Source organism: Populus alba, chromosome 1 (assembly GCF_005239225.2).
Source record: "Populus alba chromosome 1, ASM523922v2, whole genome shotgun sequence".
Classification (NCBI taxonomy): Eukaryota; Viridiplantae; Streptophyta; class Magnoliopsida; order Malpighiales; family Salicaceae; genus Populus; species Populus alba.
Genome location: NC_133284.1, coordinates 12,167,170 through 12,193,908, shown reverse-complemented (window position 1 = coordinate 12,193,908; position 26,739 = coordinate 12,167,170). Strand labels below are relative to the sequence as shown.

At 33.4% G+C, this 26,739-nt stretch overlaps 1 protein-coding gene and 1 non-coding gene across 2 annotated transcripts; both read right to left on the bottom strand.

The window, feature by feature from the left end:
• Positions 1 to 3,186: 3,186 nt before the first annotated feature.
• Positions 3,187 to 10,186, bottom strand: LOC118038652 (CSC1-like protein At1g32090). Its single transcript, XM_035045078.2, has 11 exons — positions 9,390 to 10,186; positions 8,768 to 8,920; positions 8,092 to 8,227; positions 7,688 to 7,789; positions 7,279 to 7,398; positions 6,728 to 6,808; positions 6,192 to 6,532; positions 5,497 to 5,742; positions 5,009 to 5,333; positions 3,928 to 4,161; positions 3,187 to 3,788 (listed from the first exon to the last, which is right to left on the bottom strand). Exons 1-11 carry the CDS (start codon positions 9,701 to 9,703, stop codon positions 3,384 to 3,386), a joined length of 2,457 nt encoding a protein of 818 aa, XP_034900969.1. The 5' UTR covers positions 9,704 to 10,186; the 3' UTR covers positions 3,187 to 3,383.
• Positions 10,187 to 14,323: 4,137 nt separating this feature from the next.
• On the bottom strand, positions 14,324 to 14,395 carry TRNAP-UGG (transfer RNA proline (anticodon UGG)). The gene has a single exon. It is a non-coding gene; the product is annotated as a tRNA-Pro (tRNA).
• Between the last annotated feature and the right edge of the window lie 12,344 nt (positions 14,396 to 26,739).

Genomic DNA, 26,739 nt, shown 5'->3' with positions numbered 1-26,739 from the left:
CGTACATCCAACTATATTTTTTAAAAACTCTAAAAACACTCTTTCTAACTTATTTTTAACTTAAATTGTAAAACACCTTAAAAAAATCACAGTTAACCTCAAATATGTCTATTTTCAGCCTCAAAACACCCTTCAAAGCACTACCAATAAATAAAGAAACCAACCAAAATAAGAAAACTAAGCAGACCCTTGTTTTATTGTTTCCAAACATTTTTATAGGGAAAAATAGCCTCTATAAAAGAAATGTTTCTCTCGAGAAGATTTACTCATTTGAAATTTTAAATTAACTTTTTGTAATAAAAAAAATAGCCTTCCTGGTATTTCCTCTCTCTCCTCAAATTTTTTGATGGTTTCTTCTCTCTTCTCTCTTGTAACATTGGGGGATTGAAATATGAGAAAAAGGAAGTTTTATACCAAATCTTATAGAGGAATAGCTAAAGCAACAGGGGGGGGGACCGAATGATGGAAAAACTACAAATCAATTAAGGGATTAAATTGAAGCCTTCCGTGACAAAATAAATAATGGGGGTCTCTCTCTCTGTTTTTTTTTTTCCCTTCAAAGTCTTCCTTCTTTTTCCTGTTGCAATTTCTATTTTTAACCCACAATAAAGTTTTAGTTTGCTAAATTGATACTCAATTAATCTTCGAATGTGCTCCCAAATTATAGACACGAGAGAAAATGCAAAAGGAAAGAAATGTAAATAAACCATCTTAGTGTAATATTTGCAGGATGAAAGTGAAAAGCTCAAAAGCTTGATGATAGAAAAAAGGTGTAGCTCAAAATGAGCAGTGCAATCAATAGTATTTTGAGAGGGTGGGATCCAGCAAACACCCCCCCACCACTTATTCATTCAATGTTGAGATACATGGTAAGATACACTGCTTAATTCTTTAATGCTATTAATTTGGTCCCTGTAGTATTATTTTTTTTCCTTTGCAATCCCATTTTTTTAGGTTTCACATTTCATCACTAATTTTTATTTATTTTACATTTCAAACCCTAGTTTTCAAGAAGAGAAAAAGTTGCTAGAAAATAAAAGAGAAGAGAAAAAAGTGGTTGGCTGGTTATTTTTTTGGTAAAAAAAAAAAAAAACTAATCTTTGTGTTATGAAGTTTTTTTTAATAAGATGGTGTTATTGAGATATTTTTTAACTTCCATCTCGCTAAAAAGCAAATCAAAGATAGAGATGAATTTTTTTTATTTTAGTTTGATTTTATATTTTTTTTAACCAATTTAGAGTTCTTTTTATGTTCACTAGGTTTAATTTGATTAGTGGAGTTTGACGGTGATGAATTTTTTTTTAAAAGACCCTAATATACTGGGCCACTCAAACCTATGTCTGGCTTGAACTTTTTTTAAAAAAAATCCCTAGGTATTGATTTTTTGATGATTTTTTTTATTTCATGCTTTAATATTTAATTGATTTTAAATTTATTTTTATTTTTTTATCAGACAATTAAAATAAATATTATTGAACTCACTGGAATCCACAATTCAGTACAAAAGTTTGGCGAGTTAATCCAAGTTGACTGAAATCGATCCAATACATCATTATCTTAGTGTTAAAAAAAGATGTGAACTTCAGTTTTTTTTTTTAATTCAAACCCCTTTTTAATGGTTATTCAAGTTGTTTTTAAACCTGTGTGATTGGTTTTTGTTTTTTATGTTTATTTTTTTATTCTTTAATTCTTTTTCTTTTAAAAAAATTTCATTAAGTTGACTGAGGTACATTAAGATAACTCTCACATAATTTAATTAAAAAATATATAACTTAACAAAAAATCAAATTGAAAGTTTTCAAGTTTGATTCACTAAAATATATTTAATTATAAATATCAAAAAAATTCCCTACAACTTAGATATTATTTATTATATATATTTAAAAAAAGTTTATTCCAACATGCAACATAGCTCGTTAAGTAAAAGTCATATTTTCTATGTTGTTTCAACTTACAAGTAACATATTATATATTAAAAACCACATGTAGATCTTTAATTATATTATCAATTTTAAACATTGGTTGTCTTAGTTGACTAACATGAGATAGTTAAGCATTTGGTTGATAAAAAAATAAATTAAAACATCAGTGAGCTTTTCTCAAAATATTCAATATTTAATTCAACAGAATTAGTATATTCATTATCCTCTAAACTAAACATAACAATATCAAAGCAAAATTTAACGAAAACTTCAAAATTCTTAAAGGATATTTTATATTTCCAACACACACACACACATATAATTTAAAATATTATAAAGTAAAGTACCAAACAAGTTGTTGGCTCAGTGGTTGTTGGGCAGCTCTCCTTTCCTTCGAACTTTGGTTTGAGTCCCAGTGGGAGTGGGGCTGGAGAGTTTGTTCCCTTCCTGTTTCTATTGAGTCCTTCCTGTGCGGTATGTCTGTCACCCCCGCGGTGCCTTACTTGCTCATTGGACTTGCAGATGTTTCACTGGGCCATGAGATTAGTCGTGCGTAACGCGCAAGCTGGCCGGATACCCACATTATATATATATATATATATATATATATATATATATATATATATATAAAAGTACCTACAAGATTCATAAATCTAACCGTAGCTCCCCTCATGAATCACCATTCACTAGAACATTGCTATATCTTTTTGTTTTTTATCTTTTAAAAAATGGTTTTCATTTAGTTTTTTAGCATTGTATTTATTAAGATTTTATCTATGATTTGTTTCTTTTCGCTTTCTATAGCACTATTATAGTCTCGGCAAAATATCTCGCTATACAATTTATTCTTGACGTGGGATTGAAAGTTATAAAATCAAAAAAAGAGAAAAAGCTATTAAATTGGCTTCATAATTTATCAAACAGAAAATTGGTTATCATTTATCAAACGAGTTGGTGCAATGTTTTTTCTCTAACATATAGAGGAACAAGAGATGTAACCAGTGTCTTACGACAAGTAAAACTTGCCAAAACAAAATTTTCAACGTATCATATTCTAGGCCTCCGAAGAACTATTGACTCATGTGCATGATAGTTTGGGGGTGGTGGAACCAGACATAGGTCCCCAAGTCTCACTCGACTCTTGGCCATTGTCCCCGCAGAATCTTTGCAACCGAACAACTACAGTACTCGCGAGAACACTAGTCTTTCCAGGACAAATTCAAAAATAAAAAAGTAAGAAACGAAGTTTTGGATGCCTATGAAATTTCCCAAAGTCAAATATATAACATGCAGGTAATTCCAATCATGTTTTAGCCAGTAGTGATTGCATCGACAAACCAATAATTACAATCTGGAAAAAAAAAAAAGCTAAGCAATCTAAATGAGCAGCCGAAATTGGGAATTTAAACAAAAACAAAAAATGGTTAGCAATCGATCTTGAAGATTAGTAGCTCCATGATATCAAGGCTCATTTTCGTAATGATAGGCATAATGGGGTGGGGTTGGGGCATGAAAGATATCATTTTCGTAATGATACGCATAATGGGATGGAGAGGAAGGGTCGTAGACATGCTGAGGTGGAGAAGAAGGATGATAGACATAATGTGGCGGGGAAGAAGGATGATTGACTTGATGCGGTGGAGAAGAAGGTTGATTGACTTGATGTGGAGGAGAAGGGGAGCTGAGTTCACTGATTCGATCACTCGCAGTTTGTGGTTTGTTTTTTTCTACCTTGACCTTGACCTCGACCGGTTGTTCTTCTTCAAATGAACGGAAAATTGGGTGCAAATATGCATCAGCCAAATATGCTTTCAAGTTCACATCAGATTCTGCAGTACGGTCTGTTATATCTTTCGCCATGGCTTCCTGAAGTAGAACCAAGAGGAAAACAGTGGGATTAGAACTTGAAGACAAACATACCTCGTGCCTCTATTCAAATTTAAAGTTGAAAAGGTGATTTCATAATGTAATGAGATTTTCGAAACTTGCAAAACACAAAACTTACCTCAAGAGGGTACTTCCTAAATGCAGGCTCAAAGCGAATCTTGCAATACTTGTGGAAGGATAATGTCAATACGGGCAAGATAACTAACAAAGGAGTGGAATTAGCTGCCTCTTTTGTGCTTAGCAAGCCCAAAAGTAAGAGTTGAGATATCAATAAGCTTGCAATTATACGGCTGTGAACATGTGGCCAAAATGCAGCAGCACTCTCGTATTGTTGATTGTAGACATTAACTATCTGCAACATTAAGTAGACATGCAAATCAACAAGTAAAACTAATGCGTACAAAACATACTGCAGTAACAATATTAAGATAATTGACCATGAAAAGAATTCTAGCATTACTTTTTTTATTCATATAAAAAATAGTGCATTTATTTATATAATCCATCCTCTTTAAATAGTAAGGCATTTAGAATTTTGAGCTTTCCCTCCCGGCCTAAAGTGGGACTCAAACCATAGTCCCAATCTCCCTTCATTTGCAAAAACAAGTCCCTGGTTGATCGGTTATCTACCAAATTAACTATGCGCAAGTTTCTTTGTAGAATACATTAAAAGAACAATAAAACTACTGATAATATTGTAATTGCAAATGAATATAAAAAATTATCAGCAAATTTAACACATTTGTGATATACTGAATGTTGCATTTGGATATGACAGTTCTGAAAAGGACATTGTTATGGGGGAAAGAACTCTCCATCCCACTGATAGCAAGGTAGGTCTAGCTGCTTCTATAAGAAAAAGGCTATCTTAGGAGTTTAGCAGCGACATTACCAAGCACGTCAGTGTCTACTTTTGAAGGTAAACCTACAAAAGAAGTTGTGTGGGCAGCACAGACAAGATCACACCACTAAAGATGTTAGATAACACCAAACAACTGGCTTTCTAGAATATAGTATTGACAATCAGAAACGCAGCATGGTTATGGGTTCCAAATCTTGGCCAATCTAAAATCCCAAAGCAAATGTTTTCAGGTCAATTCAAAGATATTGCTCAATCCATTTTAAAAGATGCCAATAACATAATGCTAGTAAACATAGGACAAAGGTTGTAAAAAATCAAGCATCATGAATATACTAACCTGATGACGGTAAACCAAGTATGCGAAAGCAAAGAATACTAGAATAAAAGGAAGCAGTATTGGAGTAACCACTGCATACACGATTCCCAAAAGAAAGTATAGCTGGAGGCTTGGGAGAGTCTCTGGGAAATCTACACTACCAGGGTCCATGGCCCTTTCTATGTCTCTTTCAGTCTTAACCAAAAACATATTCTTAAGATGAAATATGATCAATGGCTTCAATCTGAGAATCTCTCCAGCAATACCAGCCCATCCATCAACCATAATATAAGTAATGAAAAAGGTAGCCTTCATTGGTATGGAGACCCCAATAGTCCTAGGAATCCTGCAATAAATTATTTTCTTCTTAAATCATATTGGAACATATAGAGATAAAGATTGATGATGAAATCACAAAATCACTAGCTCATCCAAATTACCCACATCTATAATAAACTTTTCAAATGTAGCAATTAGGAAAGCTAAGATTATAGAGATATCGAATTTACTGGGTTGGTGATTGGTGAAGAAAAGCATCCAGCTGCTCAAAAGCCGTTCCAGCAATTATGCTTCCCAAGAATACGTTCACTAACATAAAGTAATAATACTTTGCTGCTGCTCTTCGCTCCAGAGTTGAATGTGCAATATATCCCTCGATTTTCGACATTATCAGCAAAACTGTTGGTAGAATGTACAAAAAGATTTTAAGTGCTAGACCAGGAAGGAAACCTTGTAGGAATGACTTGATGAATTTCCTGCACAAAATTAACCTTTTAGTAAGGAGGTCAAGGCACTTTTATTTGCATTCCAAATCTTAAAAGGCATCTAAATCGTTGTCTGATTAAAATGTCATTAATCCAAGCCTAGAATGCCTCAATTTCAAAACACATTAATGATCATCTAATCCACTATAACACAGTAGTGATGTTAAGACCAAAATCATCAAGTTAACTTGCCAACAGTATTTTCAAATACTAAGGAAGCATAGATAAAGAAATGTGCGTGAACAATAAAATGGCAATAAGAACATCAGTTGCAAATGCTAATTACAATGACATAGTGAAGACTAACTATAAATTCTCTAAATATGTTAAAAGAGATTCAACAATGTTAAAAATATGAGACAGACACATTTGTATAAATTTGATTCATTTGGCATGAAACTAGACAACTCACAAAATGAAGAAACATTTACACTACTTACAATTCTATGACTGGCCTGAGGAAAGGAGCTACTTTCTCGAGACCCTCTAAGTTTGCAAGGGATTGCACAAAAGCTATGGGTATCATGTAGAAAAACACCAAGGCAAAAACCGACACGGATATTATAAGCTTTCGGACTGTCAATGACATGAACGGTATAGCCAGATTACGCCAATAAATATCACGAGGTTCTGGGGCCCAATTTGTCAACCATAAAGTCGGATTCTTGCTCTGTTGTGTTTGTGCACAAACAGCAGCCCCCCAACGCGAATTAAAAGAAACAAAAGAAACTGGCAATATAGATTTTGAGTCTTTGAGAATTGTTTGGCGTTCCAATGCCATCTGAAACACATGGGCAGCAAATAAATGCATTAAGCAACAAAATAGTCTTAAAATCAGTAACCTGAGTCTTAATCAACAATTTTGAGAAGTAAAACATTGAATCCAAAACAAGTTAAAAAAATATGGCATAGGACAACTAAGCTCAACGTAATGAAATGTTGATAGGCTGAACACAGAAAAGAACTCATGACTTACGTTTTTCTCCAAATGCTTCATTTGTTGTTTGTAGTGTTCAATAGAATCAACTCTTTCACCCCAGAGTCCTAGAAAACCTTTCTGAAAAATAAACAAGTCAAACCATCAATGTGATGCTCTTTTAATAGAAAAAAAGACTTCTGGTCATGTAAGCTTAATACAAAAGGTGTATGATTTCCATGATTTACACCATTCCATGACATCTGACTACCACTGATTCAATCATTGGACTTGATGTTTATAACTCACGTGAATTAATTTTCAAATCAATTGGAATGTCTTGATTTGTAAAATTGTGCACACATATAAACTATAATTCATTTGACAACCTACAAAGTTAAAAGGTTTATTGGTCATGGATGGACCTGAAATTGAAATGAAATAAATTTTACAATCACTTGGAAAACTTGAATTATTATGTGTTTTTCAGTGGTGAAAGACTTGTTAGTTTTCCCAATGATCCTTGACAAACTCATGCTGACACATGCAATGATGCACACACACATAATAGAAGAAAGTTACAACTACACATCTAAATACACAAAACTTACCTTTCGAGTGGGCCTCTTGTCTGGATGTCTTTCAAATTTAAGCTGGTTGTAATCGAGCCAATTTCGAAGTCTATCTCTTTTTCTCACAAGCTTTGCAAATTTGTTTGCATTATAGACGGCCTGAAAAGAAAATTCAAATTCTCTTCAATAAATTACAAGGCTGAGAAAACATTAAGCACATCAATCATGCGTATACCATCCTTCCATAAAATCCATGCAAAGACTATTTTCATTTTAATCAAATTACTCGTGAAAATAGTCGGAAAGTTAATCAAGAGAACTAGCAATCATGCATATATCATTCAAACATAAAAATCCAGAAGAAAACCATTTTCACATAACCAAATTAAAATTACAGAAAAAAGAAAAGATAAATTAGTCAAGATAAATCGCAATAAAACTATAATACCTGCTGACAAAGATAAGTATTTGGATGGTTTGTTTGAAAAAATTGTTCCACTGTGTCTAATACTGACCGGCCAGAAACATGTGGAACATTCCTGACCACTACCTGCAAAAGATAGTAAGTTTATGAGAAGAATACCAGCTTTATCCTTTAATTTACTCATGAGATGCATCTACTTCTTTTCTTTCTTGATCATGTCTCTTCAAATGTCAAATACACCAAAAAAATAACAAGAAGCAAGCCTTCTAAAAAACAGAACTAAGCATGTAGTTAGATCATCATATAAACTAAATGAATTTCCAATACAAGAAATTTGACTGAAACGAACAATATGTTTGTTTACTTTTGATTGATGTCATGCAGAAAATTCTCTTGTAAACAGTGAAGAAAATTTGAGTCCAACTCACAGTGAACTGTTCAGCATGTCTTCTTTTTGAAGCCAAGAAGCGCAATCTCATCAAAGCTACATGATCGTATTCTTTGTAGAGCATGAAGCAAATCCATATAGTGAATGCATATTCCAATGCTATGTGGATAAAAAACCTGAAATTGATTAAAAAATATATTCCTCAGAATATACTAAAATATATATCTTCAAAGTTGTAATAAAGCAATAGAACATAAAGAAGCCATTCTTTATGCTGCCTTTTTTCCTAGGCTCTCAAGTTGGACTATCTAGACACAATGTTGCCAAAAAGTAAGAGAATTACACAATTTTGCAACTAATATTTCTAATATTAGAGGTTTGCAACTTCAAATGAAGATATATATGAAACAACGAAAAGACAAACCCTGTATGTAGTGCCATTCAACTAACAATATCCAAATAAGTCATGCCTACGTAATTTCTGAAACTTCAACTGGAATATGCTATGTTATGCATCTAAAAAACATACATAATCATGGATTTTCCCTTTTCTTCCTTCAGTTTGATGAGTGACACCAGCCAAGTGTCAATTGCATCCATTTGTTAGGAAATCAGATCCATTAACAGAAAGGTAATTCAAGCAGAAAAGAGTGGAGAAACAATCCTCAAAGTAATGATAGAGAAGTTAAAATACATATGCGAAAGCAAAAACTTGCCTTATGGATTGAGGACGAACATTTGATATCGAAAGCTTGTCAATGTCACTCATAACCAATTCTTTCCTTAAGAAGAATAGTGTTCCGCTAGATACATTCACTGGAATGAGAATTAAGAGCGCAAGGATTGTAATTGGCCCAAAAATCTTTAAGCTGCCAGATGAATTGGAAAACATCAGTTGTTAAACTTCTGTCAAAACTGATAATTAAGTCCTCAAAGTCTTAACTGGTTTTATAAGGAAAAGACAGCAAAATGGGATTCTCTTCTGAACCCATTTATAAAAAAAAAAAAAAACGCAATTGAAGAGCATCAGTCAGTGTCAATGGTACACTAAATGAACTTGCAAAGAAAGACAAGCATCTTCTCTCAATCTTCTTCAATAAACAACTCAAGATGGACATATGCAAAGATTACCATATGTACTGCATAGATACCCACATAAAGCTCCAAGAAGCCAAAGTTCAAAAATTGCCTTCATTTCACTTGAGAAACTTTCACTGTCACTCATAACCTTTCAAGATTTTCAATTTCCACTACCTATTGGTTTCATAGTCAAGCAAATCGAGAGCATTTTATCAAACTGAGGAAATGGAGAGTTCTAAATGGAAAAAAGAAGAGTACCCGAGAGTGTAAATCCTCAAAAAAACAGCAGAGTCAAGACCAGCATGATTGATAATCTCTGCTTCGGTCATCTTCAAGGCTTGAGGCATCCAATTCAAGAAAGTAAAGTACGTCTTGACATTGAGGTTGACAAATTTGCCCACAAAGTTACCAGCCCTTCTTGGGCTGCTCCTTCCTCCACTAATGTACAACTTCGGAAAGTAAACTCTGTCATTGATGGGTTGGATTCTGAGGAAAGCAAAAGCTAGCAAGAATGCAAAAGCACCAAGAATGTTAATGAGAGCTGAGACTCCTATGTCCTGAAGAGTTGCCATGGTAGACAATAGAAGGACAGAGAGAGATAGAGTTGAGAGAAACAGAGGGAGAGAGCTGGTGAAGGAATTAGGAAGGAAAGAGAGAAGACTAGGAGAAACAAAAGGAAAAGAATATGGCTTTACTGTTGTAGTTAGTTTTCTGATAATTATAATATGTTAGGAAAGTTGAGTGAGTGGGCCTTTTTTATCCCGGAAAGGAAAGTGGGATGTGGTGGAAACCTTTCCATGGTGTTTTTTGTTTGGAAGAGAAAGTGGAGATGCCAAGTCCAATTGGGATCCCTCTGTAACACATGTGTTGTTGGGTTGAGGATGTCAAGGCTGTGTTTTTGCACTTTCCATTTCTTTTTTCTTTTCTTTTTTTAATTTCTTGAGGAATCTGGGTTTAGTTAAGTTTGTTGCTTCTTCTCCTTTGTTTTGACTCGTGAGTGTGCATGTGAGGCATTGATGGAGGAGTTATGATGGGGATGAGGGAAAGGGAGAGGGAGAGAGGGGAGTTGATAAATGGTGACTGGTGGGTCTATTTTCTGTTGAACAAAGTGTCGCTTTTTGCTAGTTTTTGTTTCCTTGTGAAAAAAAGTCTTTTTACTATCTTCAATGGAGTAATTCCATCTTTTTTCTTGGCGGTGGAAAGGTAGACCTAATCTTGACAAGAATCCCTGAATCAGTGGCCAAAGATGTGCTTTTATTTTACTTTATTTTATTATTCAAATCAGTGGCCAAAACTGGGCTCGCAAAGATGTTCATTGTGTTTCCTTCTCCAGTATTAAATGTTTTAATAAGAATTAAAAAAATATGATTTTTTATTACTACTACTGTTCAAATCAACTTCCTCATATATCTCAATTAATTGTACAAATTTTAAAATTAATAATATTATAATCTTGAATCTGGAGAAATATAATCTCTTTTTCGCTAATAGAATTGGTTGTTTATTTAAGGCAATGCAGCGTTTTTCTATGACGGAAATCAGGGATCCGTGCCTAAATCATGCTTCTGTGGACGAACTTGTGTCGGATAATGGAGATGCCTTGGATTTTTCCTTTTTGGTTTTTTGGGTTACAAGACAGGGCCGCGCAAGCTGCCTTCAATTACAATAGATGAGCTGTTTTTGGACAGATCACAAGAAGTCAAATGTTGCCTATGATTTTGAATTTAAAATCTTAATACGAGCTCCCTTTAATTATCAAGAGTTATTTGGAGAAAAAATTTAATTATTTTTTCTTTCAATTCATAACATTGCCGTACAATTATGAGAACTCACACGTCACACAGGAAAGTCGCACAATGATATAAAAGGATCTTATCCAGCTAAGATTGTAATGATTAAACTATTTAAAGTTTTTTTCTCCTCACGAGGTGCCAAAACATTCAAGTACTTTGGGAATTAAGATTATTCCCTGAATAATCCATTAAATTATTTATTTTTAGTAATTTGATTTTTTTAAAGTGAAAATGATTGATAGCTTGCTACGTAATTTTTGGTAAATCAATATCATTGGTGGCTGATACATGTAAAATATTTTTTTTATATAAATTTGAAGATTCTCAAATATTTAAATAAATATTTTTTTTACATAAAAAGGTAGGTGATATTTTAAAAAAATAAACTCTAATATATATATATATATATATATTAAAAAATATTGAAAATAAAGAGATCATGAACTCAATGATTAAAAGATTCATGAGTCATGTTCTTCTATAAATAAGAGTAGTTGAAGAATTATTTCGCCAATGTGATTTTTTGAGTTATATTCCACTAAAAAATAATACATGTTAGATCAATATAAAATATTAGAAATCCTAGTAGGAGTCCCAAAAAAATATTGAAAGACTCGTGTGGGATTCTAAAAAAAATACAGAAAAATCCACATAGAGTCTTGAAAAAATCCCAAAAAAGTGTTGGGTTAGAGTGGAAAGCCGATAACTAAAAATAATTGAATCAAAGCGTTGTATCTAGACCCAATAGATGTTGGGCATATGCCAATACCCAAAATTAATTGGATCCAGACGTTATGCATGGATCTAATAATGGATGTGTACGCGCCCAACACCCAAATTATTTGGGTCCATGCAAACCCAAGTACGTAGGTTCAAATAAAATACCTGCTAAATCACACTAGCACCCAAAAATTAATTGGATCCCGGCATAATTAATTTGGATAATAGTCTAGGATCATTTTATTTGGTGGAGGTTTTTAATCTTGATAAATTTGAGTTCATCAATATCTTTCAAAACCTTTTTCTTCTATTTAATTTTTTTTTTCTTATGTACAGGTGTGTTCCAATCTCTTAGTATGTTTGGTTTTTGAGATAACTTTACTTTTCTAAGTTCTCGAAATGAAAATATTAGAGCCCGAACTTAAAACCTTCCTTCCATTGGGATAGCATCTTTTATAGGTTCCCTCCAGCCAACGTTATCATGATTTGACTTCAAAGTATAAACAACAACAATAATTATAATAATAATAATAATAAAACCGTTTGCATGTAACTTGATATAAAAAAGTGTCATGATAACTTCATTTAAGAAATGTACATGATGGAACTAAAATATTTTTTTTTTTTGTGATTTTTAGGTTGATGTTCTCATATTGTTAATATTGATGATTATTGGAGATTTACTTTATTATTAACTTTAAAATTTTATAAAAATTAATTGAGATAGATATAAATTGGTTAGGACATTTCATGGTAATTAAAATAAAAAAAATTTGTACATGACTGTTCTTTCTCCGAATCTTTTTTATGTGAGGTGAAGTCATCATCGGAAGTTCTTTAAATTAATATTAATAATTTTATTAATTTTATCAACTAATTAAAAAACTATCGATGAGCAATGATTCCTGTCCTCGACACGGCATTGTGCTGTAAAGACAAGACTGCCTCCATTTTTTAAATTCTCTCGATCTTCTTATTCTTATTCTTTCAATTATCCACTCATCAAATCTGCTTCAGTTGTACTGGAAATAATTCATCAATCATGAAAATTCTCAGAGTTTGTGCTGCAGGCTTCGGCGCTGATTGATTTCATGGGATCACTTTCTCTTGCAGGAAACGAAGGGTTGGGATTATTGCTGTCTCTGGAAGGCGAAGTGGTCTGGCTAGACAAACAGGTGGAGAGCAGATGGAGGGTTGACGATCAAGGTGTCACCTGACCACCGTAGGTTAATGCATGAAGCGTGGACGGCTGATGATTAATCTTACAAACAACGGTGCAGATGGAGCGAGATGGACGGTTGATGTTTATGGAATCATGCATGGGGGGCACGTGGAAGCAAAGGAAAACAACAGCGAATGGACAAGGGAATAATCGGTCTTTAACAGATCCAGGCCCCCTAATCTGATTCAAAATTCAAACTAGTCTTTTAAATTCAAAAACAAATAATGTTAACAATTTCTATTATGAATATTGGTAGGAGATTGGAGGTTAGGCGAGCAATGAATTGTTTCTAAACTACTAGTTTAGAAATTTCTTTTCTTAATTCTATCTTTAGTTATTTCAATTAGAGACATTAAGTCCCTAGTTTTTTTGAATTTCTATCTCATCCATTGTAATCTCTTGAATTCTATTTCAATAAAATAACCTCAATCTTTCCATTATTCTTTCACTCACAAAAAACAAATTCAATTCCAGAAATTTAATATAATTAAAAGAGGTATTTTAATGTCATAATTAATTGAAATCTCTCAAGCTTTTGATTTTTTTTCTTTATAAATTGATTTTTTTTTCTAGTTTCATCATCAATGTTAAATTGGTTGAGAATTGAAATTATTTATTGAGACAGGGTATAGGATTTATTGAGTTGCAAGTCTGGAATATTAATTCAGGTTTAGAACATTCATTCAAATTAACTTTTTTTATTTTTTATTTTTAAAGCTTAAGTTTTTTCAATTTCATCCTTTAATATTTATTTAATTGAAGATTTGGCTTTGTTATTCTTTTTATTTTTTTTTCTATAGAGTTGTTCACTAATTTTAAAAATAATTTGGGTTATCTCATCTTTTTATTTGTTATTTTTTAAAAAAACTAGCTTTATTTAAAGAGATTTTATTTTTGAATTAAATTACACTAATTGACTAGATAGAAACGTGAGAAGCTTACTTTAAAAATATTTTGTTTGGTTTGCGTTATAGGTTGTTTCTTTAATGGCGTGTATGGCCTCTTTTTATGTCGTTATATAGCCTTTCATAATAACATTAAAATCATCTTGATGAATTTATTTTAATAATAAAACGATACTCATGACAGAGTAACAATAAGTCTTCACCAAGCATTTCATTTGCCTAGTGCAAGGGACATGGCTCTTTCTTCATATATTAAGCCCACATGCTCCCTTGTCTAGGTTTTTTTTTTAAAATATTCTAAATTTCATCACATTAAAATAGATTAGTAAAAAAATGATTTTAGAATTTTTTTTTTTATTAAATACCATTGATTTTAAAAATTATATCTGGAGATGTTCAGTAGAATTTTCTTTATATGTGCATTATTTTGTTTAACCTTTGGTGATGTTATCTACGTTTCCATTTTCCATTTGGGTTTATTCTACTGAACATACGGTCATTTCCATGAAGGCGATGCAAAACTGACTCCAAATGGAAAAACATTTAAATTGAGGGGCATTCCGAGAATCGAACTCGGGACCTCTCGCACCCAAAGCGAGAATCATACCACTAGACCAAATGCCCGTCTTGTTGTGGCTTTCTACTTTTTAATACATATACTTTACTTATATGACAAATGATTTTACTTTGCTCCACTCTGGTGGATCATATATATATATATTTTTATGGGATTTTAGCTTGCGGTGATTTTCAACTCCATGTATTTAGATTTAGAAACAGGTTACATCATACTAATCCGGTTTGCAAGAATTTATCACATAAAAAATAATATTATGGTTTTTATATCTTCTCTTAGTTACTATTAGATAATTGCTTGCGCTACACCATAGATCAAATTTTTATTGAACATAAAAAATATACTAAGGTGTTATTAACATTTTTTCTATCAAAAACTATATAAATTATATGGTGGTTGACCTGATGTGACATAGTTGATTTTATAGGTTTAAAGATAATTTGAACGACCAATAAAAAATATAATTTGACTAAAAGACAAAATCAAGACGATATATTTCTTAAATATTAAGATAAAAACATATTGCATCTACTTAAATTTACTCGAATCAACTCAGATTTACTTTAATCAACTCAAGTTAACCTGTTAAATCTCTAACTTAGGTAATAAGACCCTAATAACCTTGTAGAAAACACATAAAAAGAAATAATTAAGCATAATTCTCAATCAATTTAATATTGAATGATGAAATTTTAAAATGAAATTTAAAATAAAATTCAAATAGAAAAGCAAGTCAAGTCAATCCTAGTTTACATGTTAATTAAACCTTAGTCATGGGACCGAGATAACCATATAGAAAGAAAATTAAAATAAATTATGAAGCTCAATTATTAATTAATCTAATATTAAAGAATAATAAAAAAAAAAGACACGAGAAAACCACCTGAGTTAACTCAAGTTAACTGAGCAAACTCGTGACTCGAGTCATGATAACGGGATAGCTTTATAGAAAGCAAACCAAAAAAAATTATGAAGTTTAATTCTCAATCAACTCATTACTAAAGGATGAAATTAAAAAAAAAAACAAATTAAAAATCCGAGGCAACCAAGCTAACCCCCGATCTAGATTATAAGACCATGATAACCCCAAAAAAACCAAATAAGAAAGATTATAAAGCACAACTCTTAATCAACTCAATGTTGAATGATTAAATTGAAAAAAAAAATCAATTAAAAAAATAAAAAAATATCGAGTCAATTCGGTTTAACTTGTCAAACCGACCGGGATAAATCCAGAAATAAATGAATATAATATATAAAATCAAATTCTCAGTTAACTGAACATTGAAGAATGAAATAAAAAAATATTCAATTAAAAAAACAAAAAAAAACGATCCAACCTGGCTAATCTGTAAAATTTATTATTTGAGTTATAAGACTATAATAACTCTATATAAAGCAAATAAAAATTTATTATAGCCAATTCTCAATCAATTGAATGTTGTAAGATGAAGTTTAGAATAAAATTAATAAAAAAAGTAATTTAAATTAACTCAAATTAACTTGTTAAATTCATATTATAAAATTGAAATAACATCATGAAAAAATACATAGAAGAAATAATGAAATTCGATAGTGAGGTTGAAATATAAAGACCTCCTAATGAGGAGAGACCAAGGCAAGTACTTGTGTTAAAGCATATCGGGCAGCTCAATTACATCACTTAATCATGCTAAAATTATTAATATCTGATTTTGAGAATAGAAGAAGATTAACTCTTCAATCCACTCTTGTTAAGTTTGACTTCCAAGGAGGTTTCAAGTAATAATACAATGCAACGTCGCCGTCACCAAGGCATCGGTTGCATTGTGCAGTGTTAATATTTTGGATTATAATTCTAAAATCATTTGTTTTTCTGATACATGAAACAAGAGATCCACAAGCATGATGGAATGAAGCCAATATCCTCTCTATGTTAATATATAAATGAACAAAAAAGAGGTTTGTAAAATTCTCGATAACTTCGTGCCAGCTATCTGCCTATGAATCTATGTCCATACACAAACACTTACAAGCATTATTATAACACTCTTGACCCTTTTTCTCCAATGCTAGCTTGTCACCTCCTCTTCGCTTTGTTTCCATCACTCTTGGCGTAAAAGAGCAGCATGGCGGAAAGCTGTTGTGTTGAGATTGTTGACAGTAACCAGAAGATGGCCGCACCTTGTGCACGCAATTTGTCGGCAAACACCTGGGAGGTGTCTAATGTACATAATATAAATTATATTCTAAGATTTTACCTAACAGTTTAAGTTATTAGGTTTAGATGGTTTTTTAACATGATATTAAAATCTTGATGACTAAGCAGTCACGAGTTCGAATGTTACCATTTCTATTTATTTGATAAAAATTAAACATAAGATAATATGGACCTATACAAGTTTCAACTCTAAAGGCTTTGTATTAAATTGTAAAACCAAAGAAATAACAAATGAATGGCTCGTAAAATATTATGATTTTGTGTTTTTCTGAGGTAATTAAACTAGTCCTTAATTAAACTGCAGGTACGACGCTTATAACAAATAAATCCATTAACATCAGCAACGCTAAATTCTCTCCATTAGAGTGTACTTCCCTCTCCTGGGGTAGAGGCTTGATTTTGGCTGCTCCAATACTTGGCTCCATTTCCAAGTACCTCGACCATGGCCAGAAACCACAAATAATTCCCGCAGCAGCAATAGCAGTTGGAGCTTTCTTTTGTCTGCCTAGAGGATTCTTCAATGTCCATTGGATTTTCCCTCCGTATATTGCAGCCGTTATAGCAGGTAGCACCGTTGCTATGGTCACATGATCAGAGGCTTCACCGGACCAATCAATCAAAGAAAGCAATTCCAAATGCGAAGAGGGGTTTCTGGTTGGCTTGATCCCTTTATGCCACAGCTGCTGGTTGCTTAGGGGCCGCCCTCATGTCAGCCTTCTCTTACCAAATGCTTAGACGTGAAGAAAGGAGATTTGTTGCTCTTTAGGTTGTTTCAATTTTCAGTGGCCTTGAATGGCTTGTTGGTATATCACATATCATTACGATCAAACCAACTAGTTCAACCACTCCTGCCCCTTCTATATCATCAATTGCCCATCTGCTTTCCATTTTCAATTACCCCCATGCTCTTGGAACCGTAATTGTGTCCTTTCTGTCCTCCTTTACAACAATGTGCATATTCACTAGCACAGTGCTCTATCGCTTAGGAGATTTATGCATTAAACCTGTTTTTATACTTTTCTTTTGGCTACTTCACTTCCTTTTCCCATTGATTTCTCTGGCACTAATGCAGCCAACACAGCTTGTTATTAAGGTCAATGCAATGAAAATTACTTACATCAGGGCTAATGGGGTTCAGCCATAAGAACAACACTTGGCGGAGACATGATGTACCGGGGCTTGCTGTATTGCAAGGTACATCGGCTGGACTCTTGCATGCTTTTGGAAGGGTTTTAATAATTGATTGCTCACCACAAGGAAAAGAAGGAGTATTCTCTTCATGGTTTTCTTGGGGGAGAGCTCTTGGCTCTTGTATAGGCTTTGCAGTTGCATCAACAATCCCTGGGAACGTCAGAACTTCTTTTGGAGTTGCATTTTGTACTGCCTGTTGGTGGGAGAAGCCACTGGTGGTGGCTTTGAAACACTCAGAGGGGATAAAACACACTGTTTTATTACACAAAACCGAAGCTTACAATTAACAACAAAAGCTTAACACAATACACGCCCTTTTTCTCTCTTTCTCTTACTAGTGTTCCTCTCAATTCTCTCCACACATATAACATAAGCTGGGCATTCTATTTATACACAAAATCAGAATACGAAAATTCAACCTTCAAGTGTGAAGGCGGCTGGCGGCTGGCGGCTGTGGCGGCTGGTGGCTGGCGGCTGCGGCTGGTGGCTGGTCGGTTGGTGGCAGCTGGTGGCTGGCTGGGCGGTGGTTGCCTTCCTTGACCTTCTAGATTGAGTTTAGATTCAACAAATCTCCCCTTTAAACTCAATCGAGGGATATCATGCCAAGCATGAATACTTCTCCCTTCAATGCCTTCTCTCTGCTTGTAGCGTTTATTCACTAATTTGGCTTTCGTCTTGTAGACCTTTTTGACACCTATTGCTTTCTTCTTTTCTGGTGGGTCCTTATCTGCATGGAAACAAAATAGAGTTGTATCTTCCATAACCTGAGTGATATCGTACAACTCTTCAAGATTCCGCATCCTTCTTGGTCCTTCTGATGAGGATGCTGATGGTGGTGTTGATGATGATGCTCCTGGTGTGTTCCTCCTGTTGAATACAGGGAAACTGTGTGCCGGACTTTGTGGTTCAGCTGCTGGTATAAACACTGGACTTTGTGGTTCAGCTACTGGCACAATCGGCTCTTCTACAAGTACTGTTGGTACTTCTTCACCTTCAAGGATCAAATCAAGATTGATCCATTTGATTGCTTCTTGGTCATCACCATTCCATTGCCAAGATGTATCTTCTTCAAAGATAACATCTCTACTCATAATCACCTTCTTCGTGATGGGATTATACAGCCTGTATCCCATCCTTCTTTCACCATATCCGACAAAGATGCATTTCTCGCTCTTATCATCGAGCTTTTTCCTTCTTGCATCTGGGATCTTTGCATATGCCACACAACCAAAGACTCGTAGATGAGTAACACTTGGTTTGTGACCACTCTATGCTTCTTCTGGAGTAATACCTTGCAAACTTCTGGTTGGGCAGCGATTCAACAGATACACTGCACATGATACAGCTTCAGCCCAGTATTGCTTGGGCAATTTCTTTGCTTTGAGCAGACTTCTTGCCATGTCAAGAATCGTGCGATTCTTCCTTTCTGCTACACCATTCAGCTGTGGTGTATAGGCTGGCGTTGTCTGATGTCTGATGCCTTGTTGTGTACAATAGGCTTCAAAGTCATTGGCTGTATATTCTCCTCCTTGATCAGATCTCACTGTTCTGATCGTATAACCAGTTTGCTTCTCCACAATTGCTTTAAAATCTTTAAAACAATTGAATACTTCTGACTTCCTCTTCAGAAAGTATATCCACGTCTTTCTACTAAAATCATCAGTAAAAGTGAGGAAGTACCTATTTTGTCCAGTCGACATAGGTGTTATTGGGCCACACACATCTGTGTGTACTAACTCCAGTGGCCTCTTTGCTCTCCAGTTGACTTCTTTAGCAAAACTGGATCTGTGATGTTTGCTGAGGACACAACTCTCACAGACTTCATCTGGATGATCAATGTGAGGCAAACCTTTGACCATCTTCTTGCTTGCTAGCATCTTCAGACTCGTGAAATTCAGATGTCCAAGCCTCAGGTGCCAAAGCCATTCTTCACTGTTGATGATGGCGCTCAAACACCTTGCTGCATCATACTGGATGTTCAAAGGAAACATCCTATTCTTGGACATTTTCACGTAGGCCATTAATCTCCAATTGTTGTCTCTAATTGCCAGATGACAATTCTCCGAGTAAAAAGTATAGCATCTCTCCAAAAATTGACCTAAACTGAGTAGGTTCTGTTTTATGGCTGGGACATAATACACATCGGCGATGTAGCTGGAATCGCCATTCTTCATCTTGACTGGGATGTTGCCTTTACCTTTGAATGGAACCTTTGTGGTATCTCCAAAAGTAACTAGACCTTGCTTGGTCTCATCTAGATTACTAAATAACTCTCGGTAGCCGCACATATGATTGCTGGCTCCAGTATCTAGATACCATATGTCCTCCTTTTTCTTATCAAGTCCTTGTTGGACAAGAAATGCAGTTTCTTCTCTGTCATCCTTCTCTACATAGTTAGCTTGCTCACGTATCTCTAACGGAGCTTTGCTTCTGCATTCAGTGCTATAGTGCCCAAATTGATTGCAACTATAACATTGGATGTTCCTCTTGTCACGGTTATTGTAACCGCCTCCTCTTCCTCTAGGAGTGAATGCATGTTGGCCTCTGCCTCCTCTGGTGGTGTTTCTACCACCTCTTCCTCTGAAGCTTGTATTCCAAGATCCTCTTCCTTGGAATCTCTGAAATCCTCCTCTGGATTGTTGACTTCCTGCTTGAGTGGTATATCCACCACTTGTTGAAGTCTCCCCTTGCTCATATCTGTCCTTGAGAGACAGCTTTGCTTGTAAGGCATGCTCAATTGCCTTATCTCCATTTCGCTTTACGATCTTCTGCTCATGAGCTTGTAAAGAACTCATAAGCTCATCAACCGTCAACTTGTCCACATCTTTGGACTCTTCAATTGCGACAACAACAAAATCGAATTTTGGATCTAGGGATCTCAAAATTTTTTCAGTAATTCGAGCATCGATGATGGCTTCTCCATTTCTTCTCATCTGGTTGACTATCACCATAATCCTTGTGTGATAATCAGAAATAGACTTCGAGGACTTCATTTGCAATAACTCAAAGTCACCTCTCAAAGATTGAAGACGAATCTTCTTGATTCTGTCAGCACCTTTGTATTTCTGTTGGAGAGCCTCCCATATATCATGTGATGTTTCAGCGAAAGCTATGATCTCGAATGTATCTTCATCAAGACCTTGGTAGATGATGGTCTTGGCTTTGTTGTCCTTCTTTCTGTTGACTTTCAAGGCTTGCTTCTGAGCCTCTTGTAAAGCATCTTCTCTTTCTTTGGACTCTGGTTTATCATAACCAGTTTGTACAATATCCAAACACTCTTGTGACCCAAGAAATGCCTTCAATCTGATGCACCAACTATCATAGTTGTCTTTGGTCAGCTTAGGGATGAGTGTATGTGTACCTTCTGTAGTCATTTTATCTTGGAATGACTATATCACCTCTTTTGAAGCCGAATTTGGAAAATCGGACACTGTAGATCGATCCGGAATGGTCCAAATAGTAGGGAACCGGTCTGACTTTGTTGAAATCGGGTCCGAAAATGGGTGAACCGGTCAAAAAATCACTTCTGTACGGCGGGCGGTTCGCTGGGTTGAACCGGGAATATTCTGTGGAATATTCGGGGGAATATTCTCTCGCTCGGCTCGGCTAGAACGCGGCTCGGCTCGGCGCGGAGTACGGACCGGCTGGAGGCTCGGCTGGACTCGGCTTGTAGCTCGGCTAGGACTCGGCGTAAGCGGCTCGGCGCGGCTCCAATATGGCGCGCGTGTGACTCAGTCGTCTTCAACCTCGGGGCGCGTGGGATGCGCGTGGGCGATCTGGCTGAATATTCAGGCGGCGCGTGTGGGCTACCCCGAACTCCGATTTGGCTGATTTTTGCGGCAGTGAGTTCGTCTTGATGAGATCTACACTGTGGAATGATCAAAACTTGTTTTTGACAATTTTGAAAATTCGGATATACCCCAAAACTCTTCTGTTTTCCGATGAACGGGGCTCTGATACCAATTGTTGGTGGGAGAAGCCACTGGTGGTGGCTTTGAAACACTCAGAGGGGATAAAACACACTGTTTTATTACACAAAACCGAAGCTTACAATTAACAACAAAAGCTTAACACAATACACGCCCTCTCTCTCTCTTTCTCTTACTAGTGTTCCTCTCAATTCTCTCCACACATATAACATAAGCTGGGCATTCTATTTATACACAAAATCAGAATACGAAAATTCAACCTTCAAGTGTGAAGGCGGCTGGCGGCTGTGGCGGCTGGCGGCTGGCGGCTGCGGCTGGTGGCTGGTCGGTTGGTGGCAGCTGGTGGCTGGCTGGGCGGTGGTTGCCTTCCTTGACCTTCTAGATTGAGTTTAGATTCAACACTGCCATCTCTGGAGCTATTCTATTGATTTACGGAAACATCAGTGATTTTGGAGGAGCCATGGCTGCTAGGCATGTGAGTGAGGAGGGCTCATCTGTTGCTGGCTTGGATACGGCAAGCAATGTTGTAACAAAAGATGTAGAGGAGGGAACACCTTCATAAGAGTTAAAAAAACAATGTTTTGGAGGATGACTGCTGCAATTATATTAAAAATCTATCTCGGCTGAGATGGTTCTTTAACATGATATCAAAGTTTTAATGACCAAACGATCACGAGTTTGAATTTTAATATCTCTATTTATTTTATAAAAATTAAGCATAAGATAACACGAGCATGTGTAAATTTCAAGTTCGAAGAACTTTCATTTGAAAGGGGTGTTAAATAATAATATAAATCATATCTTTGAACCTTACCTAACCGATTAAGCTATTAGATTGAGATAATTCTTTGACAAATTATTCATTGATGTGCAGACAAATAAATTATCTATATGTTTCCTTTCTTTTTTTTTTTCACCAAATAACTGTGGCAGTGGCAACATACACTCCATCCTTAACTGTTTGAGATGGTCGTGTTGTTGCCTGTATGAAATTTTTATTTATAGTGTTATTAGATAAGCTGTTCTGCTTTAATTTGTGTATTTGATAAAGATTTTTTTTAATGAATTATAATTAATGGATTCTTTATATTCATGGATCATTTTGCAAAGCAGAGTGGGTAAATCTAAATCTTTTTAGATGTCAATTGAATGATAGTGGCTTGTAGCTAAAGAGATACCAAGATGATTATAAAATTCATGTTTGTTTTTTGTTTTAAAAATGTTCTTAGAAAAAATTACTATTTTTTTTTTATGTTTTTGATATTATTTTAATGTGTTGATGTTAAAAATAATTTTTTAAAAATAAAAATAAAAAATATTTTTTTAATATATTTTTAAGTGAAAAACACTTTAAAAAATAATTATTATTACATATTTAAACACCCCCAAAATTTATTAATTTTCATCTACAATATCAAATACTTCAATCTAAAACAGCTAGGAGAGTTGGTATTGTAGTTTGAGATTGCTTCAGTGTTATGGCCATCAAAATGAAGGTTAATTTCTTCTATGCGATTGCTGCTGCTCATTCTAAAATTCTTAGAAGTTTCTTCGTGTTCGCTTCTTCTGTTGATAACATTTCCTAAAATATTTTACTTTTTATTTTATGCGTAAAAAACATAGATTGATTTGTGGCTTTATCAACCTAGTAAATAACTTGTTAACTTTTTAAAACAAATTCAAAACTATATTATTTTGAATTTTGTTTATAATCTTAATGAAATCCATTATCTAGTTTGCGGGTTTAACGTGTTGATCGGGTTACTCAATTCACAGATTTAGCAAGTTTATCTATCAAACCTCATATGTTTTTTTCTTTTCTAGTCCTTTAATTTTTCTAATTGTTTTTTTATTTCACTCTTCTTTAATATTTGGTTGGTTGAAAAATGAAATTCATGGTTTATATTTTTTTTTACTTTCTATAGACTTATCATGATCTCAAATAAATATATTTTTAGAGTTGGTACTTGATTTTAAAAGCATCTAATGTTATTATAAAATTAAATAAAAATAATTTACAAAAACAACAAATTTATTAAACTCATTAAAGTCCATGACTGAGGCTGCAAGATGACCGAGATCGATCTAATCTGGCATCATCTCAATATAAAAAACAATTGTCATCTTAAAGTTTTTTTAAAAACAATTATGTTATATTTTTATCAGTTATCCAAGTTATTTTTTAGACCTATTAAATTAAATAATTCATTTTGAATTAGCTCCCATATCTTTTAATTTCAAACTTGAGTTAGGTAAAGGATTCAAGTTGGTAATTTTTAAAAATCAAAATACTTGATTTAATAATACCACTAAAAAAACTCTTTATACTCTTAATATTTTCTTTCAAGGTTTTTTAAAAAATAGGCCGCCTGCAAAGCATGGCTAAATATATTAGAATAACTAAAAAACGTAGGGGTACTGTACATACGTAAAGTAAACAAGCTAAATATATTTTTTAAAGTTATTTGGTCAACAACTCTTTGTCATGATTCAATGGTTAACACGTGGAAAAGCCATGTTGACGTCGCATTTTCAATTCGCAATGAAAGTAAAATTTGATTTTTTATTAAATTTTATCATTGAAATTTATTATGAATTAGTTTTATTTTTTTATCATATAATAAAATAAAAAAATTAACTCAATCTAATAAAGTTTATAATCTAGATTTTGAATTTAACGAGTTAATTAAAATAAATCTAATCTATTTTTTTTCTTTAAATTTTTTTCTTGAAATATGATAACTATAAAAAATCAGAATTTAAATCAAATTCAAACACCACCACTTATGACTCCCAATCAGATATGATTTCTATCTAAAATAGAATTCCAACTATTCCAATTGCGTATCCCACTATGATTCTCCCTTAATTGTAATCGTTGTAAATTTCTTTAGTTTAGCTAAATATATTTATGTCATAATTATCAATTCCTACAATTTAGGGAATGCTATGTAATCTTTGTTAATATATATACTTCACCGAAATCACCATAATGGTGAGGTCTGAAGCCCAATATACTTGTCATCTGTATTTTTTTTTATGGTATTAAAGTCATACGTTTAACAACTATACACATGTATTTTTTGTTTTCTTCTTCTCTCCATGAAAGCAATCAATTCCTCTGCTGGTGCTGTAATTCCCGACCATTATGGGTTCATATCTAGCAAACTTGACAGAACCAACTATCCACTATGGCTTGCTCAAATTGTTTCGATTCTAAAAAGCAAGAATTTGATGGGATTTGTCATAAGTATAGATCCTTGCCCACCAGAATTCAAACACAATACTAATAGCACCGTAACAACTGAAGTGAATTCGAGGTACGCTACTTGACATCAATAAAACCAGATAATCGTTAGTTGGATCAACAATTTTTTTTCTCCAACTGTATTGTCTAAAGAATTTGAGAATTTATAATTCATTGCAAACTAAAAATAACATTATTAAAAGTTAACCTTTTTCCTTTTTAAAATAGCACTTTTAAAAACATTTATTGTTTTCCGATCACGGTAAAGATCGAAAAAAATTGCCAAGACCAAAAAAACATCCAAACATTATCTAGAATTAGTCGAATTAACCCACTATTATAAAACATGCAGTCACATAGTTTAAAATATGTGAGAGTTGTTACGAGATTTTGTATGTGTTATCCCAAATAATAGGCACTAGAGGTGTCCCGCGCAATACGGTGGGTCCGTATTGTTTTTTTTTAGATAATATTTATTTGTTAAGAGCATATTTAAAATATATATATATATATATATATATATATATAGTTCTAATCAGATTTAATAAATTATTTTTATTTTAATTAGATAATAATAAAAAAAAAACAATGATAATAAACATATCAAAAAAAAAATTAAGAAGGTTGTAACTTGAGAAAAAACTTACATATTTAACCTGAGATTAAAAAAAAAACCTATGCATCATGAGGAAAAAAGTTTTTAAAGTCTATTTAAATCTTAAAATGTATTGTTGTCAAATTTACATGTTTTAAAAAAATAATTTGATATCATTTATTTTTTACTTTAATTTATATTGATTATTGAAATTAATAGTATTATAATAACTCTAGTTATAAAATTAGAACCGACTTAACATGCTAACTTTACCCTTTTGACTTGTAACTTGAATCTTGTCTTGAGTTGAATCCTAAGTTAGATTTTAAAACTATGATAATAACAATTTTTATTCATATGTTGATTCTCCTGACATGTGACTTGAGCCTTGCCTCAGTTAACTCTTAAGTTATATTTTAAAATTATGATAATTACAATTTTTATCCTCACATTGACTTGAGTTAACCCTCATGATCTGTGACCCAGACCCTTCCCTAAGTTGACCCCCGAATCAAGTTTTAAAACTATGATAATAATAACTTTTATTTTATATCAACCCAAATCAACTTAGGTTGACCTTCTTGACATGTAACCCGGACCTTATCCTAAGTTGACTTTCGAGTCGTGTTTTCAAACTATAATAATTATTTTTTGTTCTTATGTTAATTTGGGTCAACTATCAACCTCATGTGTAACCCCATCCTTGCCCTAAATCAACCCTCGAATAAGGTTTTAAAACTATTCTAATAAATATTTTTTTTCTTGTACTAATTCGGGTCAGCCTGACCTGTGATCCGAGTCTTGTTTTGGATCGATTTTTAAATTGAATTTTAAAATCATGATAATAATCATTTTTATCCTTACATGTCTTAAGTGAATAGTTTTAGAATTGAAAGTTTTTTATAAAGATATTTTAAAAATAAAAAATAATTATTGTTTATGGAGACAAGTACTATATATTTTATATTTTGAAAGTATAAAAATTTAATTTAAAATTATCTTATAGATTTATTTTTTATGTTTATATCTTTTCAATTAAACAATCTCATTTTCATTATAAAACAATAACCAAACATATTTACTTGAATGTTATCTTTTCTTCACTTGTGTGGACTGTAACAACACGAGGTTTTAACAAAAAAAAAAAAATCATCATTTGTGTTAATGAATGAAAGATTTAGACAATCGATTTGTTTTACCAAACTTTTCTCCATTTTAGACACGACTGA